Raw genomic sequence first — 19,781 nt, 5'->3', positions numbered from 1 at the left:
CTCCTCATCCTGCACTCCAAGTCAACAACTGGAAAGCCAAGAAATGCTGGCAAAAGTGCATCTTGACTTTGATAGGAGAGGACAGCCCCATCACACATGTGTGTCTGACACCCAGAATATGTCCGTTGAGGAGGCTTGAGTCAGGTTAATGGGCTACTGTGCAAGATCACAGAGTGGAGGATTCCTCATGAAGGGCATGGAGACAGGGATGAGGTACAGAAGATGGAGAGTCCGCTTGGAGGTAGACTCTCAAACACACTCCTCTGTAAATAGGTTTCATCTGTGAACATTGTGTAGAAGGATGTGTTCAGGCCCAGGAAAATCCAACTGTAACTGAGCAGCTGGTGTTCAAGTGCTATTCAAGCATATGTGCACACCTCATGACACACTAAGTGCAGGCCGACTTGGAGAGCACTGCAGAAGGAGCGGTGAAGAGTGAAGGAGCACGGCAGAGAGGAGCAGATAAGAGGCAGAGGACAGAGAACAGAGAGGTGGGAAACAGGCAGGGGAGGAAGTCAGACTAGAAATGGCAATCCTGGGAGTTCCCTGGTGGTCCAGTGGTTATGACTCTGCGCTTCCAATGCTGGGGGCCTGGGTTCGATCCCTGGTCAGGGAACTAAGATCCTGCAAGCCGTGTGGCGTGGCCAAAAAAAACAAAAAAAGAAAAAAGAAATGGCAAGAGGGTGGAATGTCCAGAAAGGGAAGGAACAATAGGCGTATTCATTTCCTAGGCTGCCATAACAAAGGACCAGGAACTGGGTGAGTTAAAACAACAGACAGGTCTTCCCTGGTGGCTCAGTGGTTAAGAATCCGCCTGCCAATGCAGGGGACACGAGTTCGAGCCCTGGTCCAGGAAGATCCCACATGCCACGGAACAGCTAAGCCCGTGCGCCACAATTACTGAGCCTGTGCTCTAGAGCCCGAGAGCCACAACTACTGAGCCTGTGTGCCACAACTACTGAAGCCCACCCGCACACTGCAACGCAGATTAGCCCCCGCTCGCCGCAACTAGAGAAAGCCCACGTGCAGCCACGAAGACCCAACACAGCCAATAAATAAATAAATAAACAAACAAAACCAAAGAACCCAGACGTTTATTGTCTGACAGTTGTGGGGGCTAGAAGTCCAGAATCAAGGTGTCAGCAGGATCACGTGCTTTCCATCGTGTCCAGAGGAGAATCTGTTCCTTGCCCCTTCCATCTCCTGGTGGCTGCCAGCCTTCCTTGGCTTGTGGCCACGTTACTCCAATCTCTGCCTCCGTCGTCACATCTCTTTCTCTGTCTCCTCTCTCTCCCTCTCGAAGGGTACTTGTGATTGCACTGAGGGCCTACCCAAAGAATCCAGGATAATCTCCCCATTTTAAGATCCTCGATCACATCTGCAGTTTCTTCAGCCATATAAGGTAAGTAACATTCACACTTTCTAGGGATGAGGACATGGATATCTTTGGGGGCCATTATTCTTCCCACTACAGAGCCCTTCACTCTGCTTGGGGGGGAGTCCAGAACTGCTGGGAGCATCAAGCTCTGGACTGGCCTCTGGGCAAGGGAGGGGCCACCTGTGTTGATGAGCCAAGTCTGTATCCCATGGGGGGTTGGGGGGACCACCCAGAGCGGGCTGGATCAGAAGAGCCATACTCCAGCCTGGTGCAGACGTGAATGATGCTTCTCAGACCACATGCACACAACCAGTCAGGAAAGGACACTCGCTTCTGGGGATCCCTGGAAATCAAAGTCGAGAGTCGTGAGTAATTTAAGCCAGGGCTCAGCAGACTACAGCCTGTGGGCCAAATACAGGCCATTTTCTGTTTTTGTCTCGTCCCCAAAATGAGAGCAGTTCTTACATTTTTTTAGTGATTGAAAAAAAGAATCAAAAGAATACTATTTCATGACATGAAAATTACATGTAATTCATATTTCCATGTCCATAAATAGAGTTTTATTGGAACACAGCCACGGCCATGCATTTACATATTGTTTATGGTACTTTGACTCTATGGTGGCAGAGTTGAGCAGTGACCAGAAACTTCACATCCTGCAAAGGTGAAAATATTTACTATCTGGCTCTTTACAGAAAAAGTTTGCTGACCCCTGATTAGGAAGTCATAGAGCTGAAGAATTTAACCAGAGGAGCGGCATGTAAAACAAAGGTGGCTGGGCTTCCCTGGTGGCGCAGTGGTTGAGAACCTGCCTGCCAATGCAGGGCACACGGGTTCGAGCCCTGGTCTGGGAAGATCCCACATGCCACGGAGCAACTGGGCCCGTGAGCCACAATTACTGAGCCTGCGCGTCTGGAGCCTGTGCTCCGCAACAAGAGAGGCTGTGATAGTGAGAAGCCCGCGCACCGCGATGAAGAGATGGCCCCCACTTGCCACAACTAGAGAAAGCCCTCGCACAGAAACGAAGACCCAACACAGCCATAAATAAATAAATAAATAAATAAATAAAGACTTTCTATTTTAAAAAAAAAAAAAAAAAAAAAGGTGGCTGGAAGGAATTTGCTGGAGGAGGAGAGGATGGGGATGGCCACACTCAGCAGTTGCAGTGCGACTGACTCCAGCGCTGCCTGCAGGTGAAGATCGAAGATCGCGAGGGCGCCCTCCCATCACAAGTCAGCAGCTGGAAGGAGGCGGCCATGCCAAGCCCTGCAAGACGGCTAGGAGCTACCTCAGAGCCCTCGGTTCCGAAGACTGACTAAAAGGACACACTGAACTCAGAAAATCTTTCAAACTCTTAGTTACAGTTTATTACAATGAAAAGGTTCAAATTAAAATTGGCAAAGGAAAGAGGCATACAGGGCAGGTTCTAGGAGAGACCAGGCACAAGCTTCCAGGTGTCCCCTCCCAGTGCAGTGCCGGATTCTCCCAGCAACAATACATGACAATAGAAAAGGCTGAGGCAGAAACTAATACAGGCAGAAAGATCAATGTCTTCTTCAAGACTGTAGCCTAATTCTTTTTTTTTCTTTAATATATTTATTGGAGTATAATTGCTTTACAATGGTGTTAGTTTCTGCTTTATAGCAAAGTGAATCAGCTATTCGTATACATGTATCCCCGTAGACCCTCCCTCTTGCGTCTCCCTCCCACCCTCCTTATCCCACCCCTCTAGGTGGTCACAAAGCACCGAGCTGATCTCCCTGCACTACATGGCCGCTTTCCACTAGCTATCCATTTTACATTTGGTAATGTATATATGTCCATGCCACTCTCTCACTTTGTTCCAGCTTCCCCTTCCCACCCCCCCAACCGTGTCCTCTACGTCTGTGTCTCTATTCCTGTCCCCCCCTTTTTTTTTAATATTTATTTATTTTGGCTGCTCCAGGTCTCATCTGCGGCATGTATGTGGGATCTAGTTCCCTGACCAGGGATTGAACCCGGGCCTCCTGCATTGGGAGCGCGGTGTCTTACCCACTGGATCACCTGGGAGGTCCCAACTGTAGCCTACTTCTTAGCACAAAACACGATGAGGCTTTAAACCCCCTGGAAAACAGGCAGCATCTCTCAAAAATAAGCTGCTTCCTTATCTTGGGGATACCTCAAGTATGAGAACATGAAGCTCATAAAGTACCTAGACTGGCTTCCTAAATAATACCTTAGGAAAGAAAGAGAGAGAGGGCTTCCCTGGTGGCGCAGTGGTTGAGAGTCCACCTGCCAATGCAGGGGACACGGGTTCGAGCCCTGGTCCGGGAAGATCCCACATGCCGCGGAGCAACGAAGCCCGTGTGCCACAACTACTGAGCCTGCGCGTCTGGACCCTGTGCTCCACAACAAGAGAGGCCGCGATAGTGAGAGGCCTGCGCACCGCGATGAAGAGTGGCCCCCGCTTGCCACAACTAGAGAAAGCCCTCGCACAGAAACGAAGACCCAACACAGCCAAAAATAAATAAATAATAAATAAATAAATTAAAAACAAAAAGAAAAAAGAAAGAAAGAGAAACAAAAGAACCCACGTATCACTAAGTGCTCTTTACCAACATCAACCCTCCCACACTCCTGTCCATCTTGGCCAGCCCTCCTCCAATGGCCCTCTGCTCCTCACGGTGCCACCAGTAAGCCTGTCCCTGCATCAGGGCCTTTGCTTTTGCCACTTTCTCAGCCTTGCAGGCTGTTTCCTGGCCTCTGCTCGCCTTGTTTGGGCATCTGTGCTCCTACTCCCTGACCCCACCATCGAAGTTGGGCCCCCGACAGTCTTTGTCACATCATTTTGCTTTGTCTTCCACAGAACACGTAGCTTTGACCTAAAGAATACTATGAATGGTTTGTCTGGCTGTGGACTGTCCAGCTCTGCCCTGGAACGTGACTTCTAAGGAAGAGAGAAATAAGAACATCTGTGACCTTCTTGTTCACTGCTACAACCTCAGCAGCCAGCCCAGAGCCTGGCAAATATCACAGGTGCCCCTTGAGATAAGGAAAGAACTATGAGATGAAATTTCAGCATGCGACAGAGATTGAGTAGGTCCATGGCTCACTGGGACAAATGCTTGGCCTGAAGCAAGGCTGGCCAGAGGACAAGCCCCCAGGGCCCATCTGCTCCTGTTGTGTCTGGCCTCCTGTGGCTCCTCAAAATCCCGCAGAGACCCTCAGCCCTGTCACAGCCCACCAGTACCTGAGAGCAGGGAGCACAGCCTGAGTGAAGCCAGGAGAGCCCAAGGCCAAGAGTACACCCCACCACTCCCCAAGTGGAGAGTGAGTTTCAGAAGGGCTAAGAACAAGGCCATAATAGGAGTAGGATTTACACCCATATCTCTCTGGCTCCAGAGTCCACACCCATGGCTGAGCTGGCCCCACCGGTTGGGAAGAACAATCCACACACTGCTGTTTTTAAGAGTGGATTTCTACAAACTGTATGATTCTATTGGTACGAAATGTCCAGAATAGGCAAATCCATAGAGACAAAAAGTAGACTAATGGTTGCCAGGGGTTGAGGAAAAGGAGAAATGGGACATGACTCGAAAGGGTATGGGGCTTCTCTTTGTAAATGTTCTGAAATTAGATAGTGGTGATGGTTGCATAAACTGTGTGATCATACTAACAACCCGATGAATTGTTCACTCTAAATGGGCAAATTGTATGGTGTGTGAATTACATTTCAAGAAAGCTATTATTAAAAATAAAAACGAGTAGATTTCTGGAAGATTCCTGGGAGACGTCCCATACCCAATGTGGAGTTTTCCACGGCCATTAGAGTGGAAACATCCATGCCCCAGAAAGAGGGATGCAGGTCATAGGTCTCTCCTGGCCCCTCTGGCCCCAAGCCTCTGCAGAGACTGACAGGGCAGAGGAAGCCGCAGCTTAGGAGGACAGGCCCAGCTCTGCCCCGCCAAGGTGTGTGCCCCTCGGGGAGACGCTCCCCATTCGAGCCTGTTTCCCCCTTGGGACGGAGGATCCCAGCACTTCCCAGGTCGGCCTTCGCTTCAGCTTCGGGCCCCTGCTTGGTCGGACACACACACACACACACACACACACACACACACGCCTCCCCCAATTCCACACACACACACACACGCCTCCCCCAATTCCACACACACACACACACACACACACGCCTCCCCCAATTCCACACACACACACATACACACACACACACGCCTCCCCCAATTCCACACACACACACACACACCCCTCCCCCAATTCCTCCCACTAGACTGCGGCCTGAACGCGATGCGCCCGACAGGCCGAAGGCGGGCAAAATCGCCATAGCAACGACAGTCTCAAGCTTTCGATTGGCTATCAGCGCTGGCGCGCCTTCTCTGCCCCTCCCACCAGGCTCCGGGAGGGGCAAGATGCGCGCGCAGCTCTACAGAGCGGCGGGGCGAAGGCGGGCCAGGTTGCTATGGCAATTAAGGTCACGCCCCCAGCCCGGAATGCGGCCTCCGATTGGTCCGCGTTGCTGACAACCTCCTAGCTTTCCCCGCCTCGAACACGCTTAGGTTTGTGAGCGGGAAAGACTCAGAGGATGAGAGGAGGAGAGGGGCCCGGGGAGAAAGGAAAAGCGAGGCTGCCCTGCCAGGGTGTGGAGTTGAGGGGAGGTGTTTTGCAGAAAGCTCTCTGGTCCCTGTTCGAATCCACGCCCTGCCCCGCCCAGCCTCAGTTTCCCCATCTGTAAGCTGGACACTTCCGCTCTCAGGGTCCAGCGAGGGCCCCCCGTGGGCCTTGTTCCCTTGGCCTGAACACAAGAGGCCCCAATGACAGGAGACGAGTGCGGTGTGGGCAGAGGCCTCCGTGACCCTCGTGAGGAGAGAGGCTGGCTGGATCCCGGTAGAGTGGAGCACTCGGCGCCCCTCGGGGGCAAATGCAGGAGACCTGGCGGAGGGCCTGGAAAAGGTTTGGGGAGTTGAGGGCCCCACGAGCGTGGAGGGGGAGGCAGTGTTGCCAAGATGATGGCTCCTCTCCTCAGCCCTCTGGACATTATCTGCCATGCGAACTCCCTCGTTCGCAAGGTGCCCCGAGTCCCCCCTTGGTACACAGCAGGCGCTCAATAAATACTTGTGGATGAACGAATTCTTCCTGCAAGTAGTTTATTGTCTCCCGTTTTAGAGAAGCGAGAACCAAAGTCTGGCCAGTAAAGGCGTCCCTGGGCACCCATGCCAGGCACTGAAGCTAACTCCCACACTTTGGGTGTTCACAGGCATTGGGACCAGTGGAAGGAGGAGCAAGTCTGGGGCAGATGCGTGGGGGGTGCGTCCGGCAGGGATGGGGTGGGCAGAGGGAGGGCCGGGAGAGCACAGCTCCAGGTGGCCACAGAGGCTGGTAGGCAAGTGTCGGGAGGAGTCCCCTGTGATCCTGGCCCCGGGGTGGTTTCAGGCAGCCCCTTTGTTCGTGGGCAGTGGGCGGGCAGATATCGAGGTAGGCTACATTTTACGGGAAGAGAGACAGGTCTCAGGCTCCCAGCTGGGAGGGTGGAGAAGCAACCCTTCCCCACAGTCCCGAGGAGGAAGCACGTTAGGACAGGGAGGAGCCAGCCCTGCCCACTGCCCTCAGCTGCCAGCTCCCTGCTTAGGGCCCCCTGCCTCGATGCCAGCTGGCGTTACCCCTTAGCATCCTTAAAGATACAGTCCCGAGGCCTCTTCCTCCAGGCAGCCTTCCTTGAACACCCTCAGGCAGAAAGTATCATCTTTCTCTTCTGTGCACCACCAGCCAAGGGCCCCTTCTGACCCCCCTGGCTGGGCCCATCCCTGCCAGTTCTACTCCCTCACCGTAATTCTCCCAGCCTGGGGTGGAGGAGGGAAGGGATGAGGAGGGGCATATTGGAGACCCTCTGGTAAGCCTAGTCACGGCCCCCAAAGGTATCCAGATCCTAATCCCTGGAATATGTGAATCTGTTACCTCACATGGCAAAATGGACTTTGCAGATGTGATTAAATTAAGGATATTGAGTTGGAGAGGTTATCCTGGATTATCTGGGTGGGCTCAGTGCAATCCCAGTGTCCTTATAAGTGAAAGAGGGAGGCAGGAGAGTCAGGAAGAGATTGAAAGAGGCTACACTGTTGCCTCTCAAGACAGAGGAGGAAGCCAAGGAATGCAGATAGAAAAGCTAGAAAAGCTAAGGAAATCCTCTCTCAGAGCAGCCAGAAGGAACTCGCCCTGCGGACACCTCCACTTTAGCCTGGTGAAACTGATTTCAACACCCTTGGCCCGCAGAACTGTAAGATAACTAACACGTGCCATTCTAAGGACCTGATTTGGTGGTAATTTGTTGCAGCAGCCGGGGAAAACCAATACAGACCACCAGTCAATCCTGCTCCTGCCTGACCAGGTCTCCTCCCTGTCAGGCTGGGCTGTGCCTGCCCAGTGACCCAGCACACTGGTCCTGGCCCCTGTACCTGTCATGGGCCCCAAGTGGGACAAGAACTGGTCCAGGAAGACACTCCCTAGGACACCCTGACGTTCCTCCTCCTGCTTCCCACCTGGAAGCAGCGGCTCCCATCAGAAGGAGCTCCGCTGACATGCCTAGGTCAAGGTGGCTGGGAGCCGGGTGAACCTAGGATGCCCGCAGACATTCCTGGGTTGCTTCTTGATTACCGGCAATGCTGTCACTCCCTACAAAAGTACTTGGCACCCACTGTATGCCAGGTGCTGAGGACACACACGTAAACAAATCAAACAGGAGCCTCTAGCCCCAAAGAAGTCACATTTCTGTCTGGAAAATGCTGGATGCCCACCTGCCACACACAGCATCCCAACCTGGGGTGAAGTGAGGCAGACTCGGGGCTCCAGGGCCTGGGGGGTGACAGAAAGTCCATGTTCAGTTTGTGCAGAAGGTGGCTGCTATCTACCCCACTGTGACTAACCCAGGAAGGCTTCTGAGAGGAGGACCACTCTCCCTGCTGAGGGAGGGCTGAGGCTTCATTCACCCTGGCGTACAGCAGGGTTGCCACAAAATGCTGACGGAGCCCTGGAGGAGATGAAGTAACCGACGCTGAGTATTTAACGAGTGGAGATGGGGGTGATGAGGGCTCTAGTGGCTAAGGAGAGGGGCCAGGGATGTCCAGGAGCGACCCCTCACCCAAAATCACACGACACTGGCTGACCCAGTGGGCAACCTTGGCCTCTTTGAGCCTCAGTGACCACAGCTGCCCCTCAGCATATTAGGCGAATCCCAGAGGCCACTAGCCATAGGGGAAGTCGAGGCCCCATTGCAAGTTGATACTCAGGACCCAAGTGGGAGCCAGTCTTTGAGGCTCAGGCCCTGTCTGTCTCTCCCCAGTCCTGGCCAGGCCACACCTCCCCCTTCAAGCCCAAGCCCCAGCCAGGTGTGTAAGGCAGCAAATGCAGGACCAGCATGGAGATGGCTGGATCCCACCCTGGCTCAGCCTGCAGGCAGCAACTCCACAGCCTGGGGAGGAGTGGGGTGGTTGGTCCTGCAGTGGGCCACTCACAGGTGTGGCCAGGGAATAGTCTGCCATCCAAAGATGGGGGCCTCCAGCACCTGCAGAAAGCCCAAAGGATGAGTAAATCAGAGACTTAAGCTCTGGTGCCAGCCAAGGATGAGCGTTCTCCTGGAGCTCTGATGACTGGGGTGTACTCAGCAGGACCCTTACGAGGATCAGGGATGGGGTACCCCTAGCAGGGCCACTGCACGATGTTGGTCAGGGGGACTCTGCAGCTGGGCTCCCACAAGAGCTGAGGATCGAGGGTACCCCCAGCTGGTTTATGAGTGCCTCCCAGCAGGACCTTTACAGACATGGGGGTCCCACAGCTGGATGCCCACAGGGATTGGTGTCAGGGGTGCTCCTTGAGAGGGTCCCTGCTCCGTGCTAATGATGCCAGGAATGATCCCTCCAGGCCTCTCTAGAGAAATGTGTGCTTGCCATGCGCCCTCTAAGGCCTCCACGGGAATCATGGCGAGCGTCAGGATGACACCGGGGTCCCCAGGCCTGAGGCAGGGCCTGCGGCGCAGACGCGTTTACTGTGCCCCCACCGCCTCCTCCCGCCGCGTGCCCGCGGGGCCCAGCCAGGGCCAGCCTCCGCCCCCCACCTGCGGTCCAAGGACCCGTCCGGCGTCTCTGTCTCTTCGGGAACCCCCTCGGGCTCCAGCGCGTCCTCCGCAGCCCCCGGCGGGGCGGCGTCCAGGTCAGGGCCCACGGGGCGCGGCCTCCAGCCGGAGGTCCAGGGCGCCGCCGGCGTGGGCCGAGGCGGGAACCAGGAGAAGCCGGGCGCCGGGGCGAGCGCCACGAGCTGGGGCCGCGCGGGGCTGGAGGTGGTGGAGCGCGGGATGAGGAAGAAGATGTAGAGGCCCGTGACCACGAGGCCCGCGGCCACCAGCGCGGCCACGGCGACGGCCGCGTGGAAGACCCAGGCCGAGCGGGCCAGCGTCAGGGGCCGCGACAGCGGGCGGCCGAGGCGCAGCGGCGGCGGCGGCGGCGGCGGCGGGGGGCGGGCCTTGCGCGGTCCGGGCGCGGGCGGCGGCTGCCGCAGGTAGAGCAGGCCGCGCCGGCGGTCGAAGCGCACGGAGCCCTGGCGCGGCGGCGGGGCGCGTGCGGAGCCGGGCAGCAGGCCGAGCTGCGTGGGCAGCGCGGGCAGCTCGCGGCGTGGGGCCAGGCGCGTGGGCGCGCGGCACACGGGACAGGCCACCGCGTCGCCGCCGCCCGCCGTGGCCAGAGACAGACGAGCCAGGCACTCGAGGCAGAAGACGTGGCTGCAGTCCAGGCACTTCGGCAGCTTGAATACGCTGTCAAAGGGCGACACGCAGATGAGGCATTCCACGGGGGACGCGGGCGGCAGGATGGGTCCCCGGCTGCCGTCCCCTTCCTCCTCATCACCCTCGTCTTCGTCCTCCCCCCTGCCGGGGGACCGGGGTGTGGACGGCGAGCCCGGGATGCTGGGCTCCGAGCCCAGGGGGACCCGGGGGCGGCGGAGCCAGGGCGGCCGAGGGCAGGGCATCTGGACCCGGCCTGCGGGGAAAGGCGGTCAGGCAGCGAAGGGGCCGGGGGGAGACGGCAGAGGGGGTCTGGGGAGGGTCAGGGGCTGGGCTCTGGAAGGATCACCCTACACAGGGAAGCAGCGTCCAGAGAAAGGGGAGCAGAGCCCAGTAGGCAAGGAGACGGAGTCGGGACCGAGAAGGGGAGCGTGCAGGTAGAGGATCTGGACACACAGGCAGGTGAGACCCAGAGGGGTTCTGAAGAGCATCAGGGACAGACAGGGAGCACCGCAGATTCTGAGCTACACTTGGGGGACGGCCCAGCCAAGAGCCAGGTGGACCTGAGTGACCCCAGGAAGGACCCCAGACAGGCGTGGAGAGGAGAGACAGGGACTCCCAGGAGAGCTGGGCAGAGACAGACCCTGGGGAGACCACAGAAGACAGACAGGAAAGGCAGATGAAGGACAGGACGGAAGCTTCAGGATAGGTGGCCAGCAGCCCAGGAGTCGACTCCGCAGTGACAGACCCCAGCGGGCCAGCAGGCTCTTCCCACCCGCTGGTGCTTCCTCCCTCTGGCTGGCACTTCCTTGCCTGTTCTGACCCCAACCCTAGCCCTACCTGCAGCTGGATACGAAGTGCTCCTCCCCATGGGAGGGTGCCTGTGGTGGGGCCACTCCCTCCGGATGCCAGGTTCCCACCAGACCTGTCACACTGCCCTCCCCGCCCCCAGGACAGGGAACACCAAGCCTGACCTCGGCCGGATGTCCGGGGTGCCAGGAAGGAGGCACAGGCTGACAGGGCAGTGACGGTCCAGGCTCATCAGGAGAGGGGGTCCCCACCACCACTCCCAGCCTTCAACACCTCATGAATCCTCCACCTAGAGCCACTGGTGGGGTGAGTGCAACCTGGGGTGTCAGTGGCTCTGGGTGGGGGCAGCGTGTCCAGGAAGAAGAGTGGGACTTCTGGAGTCCTGGGGGTTGAAGGCAGGCTGACCCCACAGTGGACTGGACCGGACCAGCCCTGTCCAGCCAACGACAAGGGGCTAGAAACTGTCTTGGTCCAGAGCCCAGGCCTTGGCTTCCTCCCCCCGGGGCTGCTTCCTGGCAACACACCTCTCAGGGTGGCGGGCTGCAGCCACCAAGGCCCTCCCCAGACCAGCGACACCTCTGCCAGGACAGCCCCACCCCCTCATTTCCAACACCCGCTGGCGCAGTCCAGGCAGCCAGGCCTGCAGCCCGAGGTGCCATGGTTCTGAGCCAGTGGCGCTTCCTGAGCCAGGCACTCCCCGGGCGAGTCCAGGTCCCGAGAGGCCAGAAGACACGCCAGGCACACGGGCAGCTCCCCCAAACACCAGTCACCCTGCCCCTCAGCCCCTGCTCCCAGATGCCCTTCCCCATTGAGCACAGACAGCGGCACAGGTCGGTGGCGCCACCCCAAAGGGCAAGCGGGTTTATTGCAGCTGCGGCCAGGCAATCAGCGGTTGGACTTGGCCACACGTTCCAGCTCATCCTTCTTCTTGATAGCGTAGGAGTTGGAGGAGCCCTGCAAGAAGGGATGGTTAGCTCCAATGCTGGAGGACCCTCCCCTTGAGACTCGCCCCCCCAGGTGTCCTCACCCACCTTGGCAGCGTTGATGAGCTCGTCTGCCAGGCACTCGGCAATGGTCTTGATGTTCCGGAAGGCGGCCTCACGGGCACCTGTGCACAGCAGCCAGATGGCCTAGGGAGCACAGGGGTCCCTGTGCTAAGTAGGGGTTGCCCCTACACCACGCAGGGACACGGCTCTCCAGTACCCTGGGACCCAACAAATGCTGCCTACCACGTTGCCATCCGCAGGCCAAGTGAGGCAAGACACAGTGGGAGCCCACAGCGCTGCCCAGGTGCCATGCGGCTAGATCTGGGATCAGACTGAGGGGCACAAAAAAGTGTGCGGACACAAAGGCTGAAGCTGGGTCCCTGATGACAGGTGACTTGAAACTAGCCGTGACAGGGAAATGCAATGTGTTCCTGGCCTGGAACCCTTGACTAAAAACGAACAGCTATAAAGGGTATGCTTGGGGACAGCTCCATAAACTGGAACAGTGATGTAATGTCAGATGTTAGATTGCTGTTAAATTCCTTGGGGGTGACGGTGGGGACAGAACATCTTTATTCTAGGGAGACACCCACTGAAATGTTAACAGGGAAATGGTCAAAACACCTGCAACTGATTCTCAAATGGTCCAAGAAAATTAAAAAAAACAGTGTAAAAACATATACTCAAATGAAACTGGCCCTTCAATCAAATGCTGCCCAGGAGAGGGCCCAGAGCTAGGACCTGCTCTGCGTGGGGTGGGAATCCAGGAAGCCTTCATTACCTGACCCTCAGGTAAACATGCAGACGGAGATGAACATTCCCACTTGCCAGCCTCTGCTGCCCCAGGCAGGATTCTGCCAGAGCCTGGTGGCCGTTCCTGGCCACCCACGTGTGCCCCAAAGCCCCAAGCCCACCTGATTCACACGGCGCAGCGGGGACACGTCCACGGCCTGCCGCCTCACTGTTCCAGCTCGCCCAATGCGGGTCGAGTCCTCCCGGGGGCCGCTGTTGATGATGGCATTCACCAGGACCTGCAGGGGGTTCTAAGAGAGAGAGGGGCCCTGAGCCAGATACCTGGCAGGCATCCCTCCCCGACCCTCCACCCCATAAACCTGGAGGACCCTGGCGCGCATACGGCGGGGCGCCCGCTGGCTTTAGGGTGTGCAGGGGCACTCTGCCCCTCCTGGCCTCAGGGCCCTACCTCGCCCGTGAGCAGGTGGATGATCTCGAAGGCGTGCTTGACGATGCGCACCGTCATGAGCTTCTTGCCGTTGTTGCGGCCGTGCATCATCATGGAGTTGGTGAGGCGCTCCACGATGGGGCACTGCGCCTTGCGGAAGCGCTTGGCCGCGTAGCGCCCTGCACTGTGGGGCAGGTATTTGGCATACTTCTCCTTCACTGCGATGTAATCCTGGGGCAGCAGGAAGAGGGGGTGAAGGGACCACGGTCAGGAGCAGGATGGATCTCGGCAGGGGACCACAGAGACTGAACACCCACTCAGGGTAGCGCCCACTCACGGGCCTGCCACAGAAAAGTAAAACCGAAGCAAGTGACTTTACCAGGCCACTAAAAAGAGTACTTCCTTTCTAATGGGAGGAAGGGTATGGAAAACTAAGTAGATAACCACCCACGATACCAGTCTTGTTTTAAAAGTGTTCTTCACTCTGCACTGACGTTTTATGTCAAATAACTCTGTTCTGGAGGGGCTGTCCCGTGCACTGTAGTATGCCAGTAGCACTCCTCATTGCTGACACCCAAAAATGTACCCTAAAGGGGTAGGGGTGGGGGGAACTAACCCAGAGAACCAGCGTTTCAAACAATCATTCAACAATCCTGCCTATATATACATACATATCCCAAGACAGTGTCTAGAAACACTAAACCGTTCGGGGGGGCTGAGTCAGAGGAACTGTGCATGTGGGGACTACTTCTGATATTTCCAGTATGAAACCTACACCAAGTCATCCTACCACACACACGAGAACATGTACAAACAGTGAGTTTCTACAAATACAAGGATTAACAGGAAAAGAACACAGAGGACTCCGATGTAGGCACGACAGTCTGGTGTCTAGCCTGGAGAGGACCACTTACACAAACAGGCAAGTAGACAGACGGGTGTCCATGCAGAGACTCACACTGTGCCAGAAAAAAACCTGCGAATACCAAATGCCCCAGCAAGCGTTTGGTTGAGCTGTTGGGCCCCACGGTAGAGCCCAGCACAGCTTTCAAGAGAGTGAGAACTCTGATACCATGCTGACTTCTGCTTTCCCAGCCCCTAGGAGAGCACCAGGGGAAAGTGAAGAATAGTTTTTACATTATTAAAGGGTTGTACAAAAAAAAGCAAGAAAAAGAAAACAAGGAAGCAAACACGCACGTGACAGACCACATGTGACCTACAAAGACTTTATAAAACATTTACTAACTGGTCCTTTTAAGTTTACAGACCTCTCCCCCAACAAACCCATGAAGGAAAACAGCTCTGCAAGACATTCAGAGTGAAAAACAGGTTTGAATTCTCTGTTAGGCTCAGTGCCTAGGTACCATGATATATTTAGAGGCAACAAAAAGTTTTAATTTCTTTTAAAAGAAAGGGAAAAATATGATCAAACCTGAATTTTATTCATCATTATACCAATGCAGTCACAAAACATAAATTTCTTTTTATGAAGGCCCCACAAAAGTCCTAATGAGGCCAAGTGTAAAACAGAATGGGGGCAACATACAGTGGGAGAACTCCCATTTCCCAATTTCAAAACCTATTACAAAGCTATAGTAATCAAGACAGTGTGGTACTGGCAAAAGGATAGGCATAGAGACCAATGAAATAGAGTTCAGAGTTCAGAAACAAACCCTTACATCCTTGCTCAACTGATTTTCAACAAGGGTGCCAAGACCATTCAATGGGATAAATACTCTCTTCAACAAATGGTGCTGCACATGTGGGATCTTCGTTCCCCAACCAGGGATTGAACCTATGCCCCCTGCATTGAGAGCACAGAGTCTTAACCACTGTACCACCAGGGAAGTCCCTTTACCTTTCTGTTCTTAATTTCACTGATTTCTGTTCTGATCTTTATGATATCCTATCTTCTACTTTGCTTTGCTTATATTTTGTTCTTTTTATTTTTTGAGGGGTGCTGATATTATTGATTTGAAACTTTTTTTTCTTTTCTAACAAATCATTAAGTATTATAAAGTTCCTTCAGTACTGTTCCAGCTTTATCCCACAAGTTTTCATTACAATTTATTCAGTTCTAAATATCCCTTGATTTCCTTAGAGACTTCCTCTGTCACCCGTGTATTATTTAGAAGTATATTGTTTCATTTCCTACTATTTGGAGCATTTTCTGGTATCTTTTTGTCACTGATTTCTTATTTGTTTCACGTTTGGTTTGATTGTTTAAATTTGCTGATGTTTGTTTTATGACCCAGGGTGTGGTATATCTTGCTGAATGTTCTGTAAGGCTTCTTGAAATGAATGTGTATTCTGCTGTCATTGGATGAAGTTTCTATAAATGTTTTCACAATCCTCTTGGTTGGGGTTATTACTCAGATTTTTTACATCCTTGCTGACTTTCTGTCTAGTATTTATCTCAGTTGCAGGGAGAGGGATAATGAAGTCCTGAAGTATAATTGAGAAATTGGCTATTCCTCTTACAAGTTCTGTAAGTTTCTCCTTCATGTATTTCAAAGTTCTGTTGTTTGGTGCATACACATATAGGATTGCTATGTCATCTTGGTGTACTGACCCTTTAATCATAATAAAAGGGTTTTCTTGCAAAAACAAACAAAAAAAACAAATGGTGCTGGGACACATACATATAATGTATAAATGAGACTGAAGTTACGTTTTATTGCCTACATTTAAGGCCCTTACACTTTATGGGACTTGAGCATCTGCAGATTTTGGTAAACTTGGGGGCTCCTAGAAAGAACACCCCTCAGATACTGAGGAACAACGGTAAGGCATTTAGATTTTTAGGCATTTGAATCTTTATAATTTAATTGACTCGTCTCTCCAAGGCACAACTTCTGAACTTGAAGAATACTGCCCATTTTTAATTCTAAAACATATAATTTAAATAAAATTTTATAGCCTGAATGAAATATTGTCCTTGTCATCTTCAATACTTGAGTAAAATAAAAACACTCAAAACTTATAGATAACCTTTAAAAAATAAAATATATGAAACTAAAAAGATAAATAAATAAAAGGTACCATGGTGAACTTTATGTGTATTTCACTACAAAACAACTAACTAAACAACTTGTGGGATGTGATACTCCCCCTGAGGAAGGAACCATCTCCTGACAAAAACTGTAGCAACCTCTAACAGGATACAAGGAAAAACAGACACGATGGAGGTGGTGGTCCAGGGATCCCTCCTTCACCTGTTCCATCTTCAACTCTACTTAGTGGGACAGCTACAAGTTTCAAGTGACCCACCCCCAGCTGGGGAGCACAATCATTACACCCCACCTCACCTGCAGGGAAATGTCATTGATCTGCACATCATCGGTGCTCCACTTCCCAAAGAGCTTGATGTCAGGGGTCTCTGCTACTGCAGGTGCAGCTGTCTCCCACTCCGTCATCCTAGGGACAGAAACTGTCAAAGCCCAGGCATACTCACCACGGACTCCGAGGCTAGCGCACAACCTGAGAATTGGGAAGTTACCAGGAACCGAGAAAGGCTGTGAACATCTGAGGCCACCTTGTGGAACCTTAAGAAAACCACTCATCTGTCAGCAAGAAACACCGGTCTCTCACCCAGGAACTATGAGGCCAACAGCTGGCAGGCACCCCCTCAACGGTTGCAAGGCGGCCCAGAGATGGGCAGGAGATGCCAAATGCCCTGACGCTGCATCCGCTCGAAGTCAAATCCCAACCTTGTTCTTCAAGAGCTCTGCAACCCTAGGAGAGTCTACAAGCCGCTGTGGATTCAGTTTCCTCATCAGTAAAACAGAAGGATCAATGGTATGAATTCTGCGTTTTACCAGTGCAAAGGTCGAGTTTGGTGTCCGACCCCGACTGGGGGATTAGAGGCTGCTATTTAGAAGAAAGCGTGTCCAGACCAAAGTGTGCATCGTGCATGTAAGGATAACGATAACTTCTTATAATTAATAAAGTACAACTACAGACACCAGACCAACATTCCCCAGTCCGCTGGGGGCAAGGCTACGGCGGCGGCGGGGCATCAGCAACGGGGCGAGAGTAACTTTCCCCGCGCCTCCATCCTTGTCCCCTGCCCGAGGGAAGCCCCTGGTCTCGGGGCCCACCCACGGCTCCCGGAAGACCCTGAATCGGCCTTCGGACTTCCGACTCCGCGGCAGCCTCACCTTAAGGCGCAGCCGAGACGTCTCGGTCGCTCGGCGTGGACCACGCGACGCCCTGGCACAGACAAGAAAAGGCCGCACACTGCGGGCCGACGCTTTTAAGGGAGGCGAGAACTTCCGGGTCACCGAAGGCGGCGCGTGCGCAGAACAAGGCGTATTTACAGACCAATCCGGAGCGAGCATGTAAAGGCACCCTCTGGGCCAAATGGAAACCGTAAACCCCCGGCGCATGCGTACTTGCAGAAGCGGGCCCAAAGGCTGTGCCTGGCGGATGTCCAATTTCCAGCACTTGCCAGTTCGGGGTGGGGGGGGGGGCCTTGCACAGGCGCAGAGGTCTCTATGAGGTCAACGCCGCCATGTCTAATGAGGGCAAAAGTCTGGCCCGCGCTCGTCGCTGCCCGTACAAGCAAGCGCTGCAGGACCCGGCGGCTCAGTGAAGCCAGGGCGTCGCGACTGCTGTCCGCTGTGGTCCGGGCCCCGCGCGCGTGGGCGGGCACCACTCGCGGGTCCCCCTCCCCAACACTCGCGCGCTCTGGGCTGCTTGGGGCCTGAGCCTCCGACCGACCATTGTCTCTCTTTGGCTCCCGCCTCTCCTGCCCCGTTACCGCGTGCGGGAGGGGGTCAGGGAGGGGCCCTGGAGGAGGAGCCTGGGGGACAGCCCCCGCCCTTTTTGATCCAGCTGGGGTCTGTGCTGCCGAGGTCACTGATCGAGTGCAGGGTAGGCACGGTGGTGCGTGCCCTGCCCACTCTGCAGCCGCACCCAGTGACCCCGGTGGTCTGCGTGGAGAGCACGTGCCAAGCCTTCACATCCCCCGCCTAGACTCTGGAGCCGAGCTGGGTTGTGGACGCCTCCTCGGCGGGCTTCGCAGAGGCAGCGACCACTGTAGCTGCACACCCATGCTAGCTGCAGATGGCAGGGAGCGGCATCTGGCAGAGCTTGGTCTCCAAGGCGCCTGAGGCTCCTCACCTCCAGGTGCCCACCTCAACCTCCAAGGGTGGGAGTTCCCCTTCTCAGACCCGAAGGGGCCCAGCCACATGACTCAGGCGGTCCTTCATTTGTCCGCACCAACCCCACTTGCCCACCTTCGGGGCATGCACATTACAGTTGCTCAGCGGCCGCGATGTTTGTTCACTGATTGTAAAGGATACTGACTGACTATAAAGGCTCGGCCCTATCCCTATCCCAATTCCAGGAGCGTTTCAGACCAGAAACTCTGGGCGCCCTTGGACTGTCGTCGTCAGTCACGGCTCATGCCACTGCTAAGGGGGACACAGGCCTTGAAGCTGGTCTGGGCAGCGGGTGAGACCTCAGGCTCTGGTGGATTGAAGTCTGGGAGCCGCACCCAGAGAGGCCAAGGGCCTCAGCCACTGCAGCCTGTGGCCTTATCCCTGGCCTCTGCCCTGGTATGTACAGAGCAGCAGCCTCGGGCCTTTTACTGGGGTCTGTGGGGATGGGGAGGAGCTAAGTAGGCTCCTTCCTGGACCTGGAGGGACCCTCTCTGATCACTGGGGGCCCTCCCTGGTCCTGGGGGACACAGCTGGGGAGGTGCTGACTGGGGGAAAACAGGGAGGCTGGGAGTAGGCACCAGGCAACCTCACACTCAGCAGGATCCAGAGGGGGCCCCCAACCCTGCCTCTTTCTCCTCAAAAGTGGACAGGGGCCCACCCCCTCTGAACCTCAGTTTCCCCTGTCAGTGTGGAAATGAGAACTAAATCAGACAAGGTGAGTTTGGAGCCTGTGGCCTGACTGTCAGTGGTCACTTGATAATGGGCATCTTTATAGACCTGACAGGAGTGACCCACCATGCATGGGAGAGCAGGAGAGAGGTCCTGCAGTAAAGCCCTATGTGGTGCAGGGTAGGGGGTCACCTTGCATAGCTGACGATCACACACTACTTGCCAGGCCTGAGACAGTCCAGCCTCCCCAGGTCCCCAGGACACAGGCACAAAATCCGGAGTCTGATCCCATAAGTCTAGGGATGTTGGTGCTGTGTTCCTCAGGCTGGAGGGGGAAAGTCTGCAGAAGCCCCTTTGCATTCCTGGTGCATCATGTTCACTCTGGGCTGACCAGCTCTGGCCATCTCCTCTGCCCTGATTTTCTAACTGCTCCATGAGGGTAGAGACTGTTTGGTTTCTTCCCCACTGTGTCCCCAGCTGGAAGTACTGAGTCTGGCACACAGTATCTGCTCACAAGTAACTGCTGAAAAAACGATGGATGGAAGGATGGATGGGGCAGTTCTCCCTAGTCTTGCTGCTCCCTCTCTGGGCTTCAGGCAGACACCGAACGGCTGGGCCTCCCTCCTCCACCAGACACCAATTCCAGACCCAGAGTCCTGCTGTCTCCTGTTCAGAACACCTCCTTACCTGAGTCTGCCCCTCTTCCTGGCCACAGCCTGGGGAAACCCCTTCCTAATGCCAGGTAGGCATTAGGAGTCTGGGAATCAGACCATTTGCTCTTCAGAACAACTTGATTAGGCAGTCAGGGAGGCCCAGAGAGGTGCAGTAACTT

General features: G+C 54.9%; 2 protein-coding genes across 4 annotated transcripts; both read right to left on the bottom strand.

The window, feature by feature from the left end:
- Positions 1-1,176: 1,176 nt before the first annotated feature.
- Positions 1,177-11,615, bottom strand: RNF225 (ring finger protein 225). Of its 2 annotated transcripts, XM_057534270.1 has the most exons (2): positions 9,480-11,615; positions 1,177-1,721 (listed from the first exon to the last, which is right to left on the bottom strand). In XM_057534270.1, exons 1-2 carry the CDS (start codon positions 10,382-10,384, stop codon positions 1,520-1,522), a joined length of 1,107 nt encoding a protein of 368 aa, XP_057390253.1. In that variant the 5' UTR covers positions 10,385-11,615; the 3' UTR covers positions 1,177-1,519. The 2 variants fall into 2 exon arrangements, with proteins under 2 accessions (XP_057390253.1, XP_057390254.1); XM_057534271.1 differs by lacking the exon at positions 1,177-1,721 and having other exon boundaries at positions 6,536-11,615.
- A 165-nt stretch (positions 11,616-11,780) lies between these two features.
- On the bottom strand, positions 11,781-17,434 carry RPS5 (ribosomal protein S5). Of its 2 annotated transcripts, none has more exons than XM_007175390.2 (6): positions 17,276-17,434; positions 16,424-16,532; positions 13,137-13,346; positions 12,850-12,978; positions 11,981-12,079; positions 11,781-11,903 (listed from the first exon to the last, which is right to left on the bottom strand). In XM_007175390.2, the coding sequence occupies exons 2-6, from the start codon at positions 16,529-16,531 to the stop codon at positions 11,835-11,837; spliced, it is 615 nt and encodes a 204-aa protein (XP_007175452.1). In that variant the 5' UTR covers position 16,532; positions 17,276-17,434; the 3' UTR covers positions 11,781-11,834. The 2 variants fall into 2 exon arrangements, with proteins under 2 accessions (XP_007175452.1, XP_028020657.1); XM_028164856.2 differs by having other exon boundaries at positions 16,424-16,545; positions 17,276-17,362.
- Between the last annotated feature and the right edge of the window lie 2,347 nt (positions 17,435-19,781).

This window comes from Balaenoptera acutorostrata, chromosome 19, assembly GCF_949987535.1.
Source record: "Balaenoptera acutorostrata chromosome 19, mBalAcu1.1, whole genome shotgun sequence".
Taxonomy (NCBI): domain Eukaryota; kingdom Metazoa; phylum Chordata; class Mammalia; order Artiodactyla; family Balaenopteridae; genus Balaenoptera; species Balaenoptera acutorostrata.
Note: the sequence above shows the minus strand (reverse complement) of the source record. Positions and strands in the feature narration are given on the sequence as shown.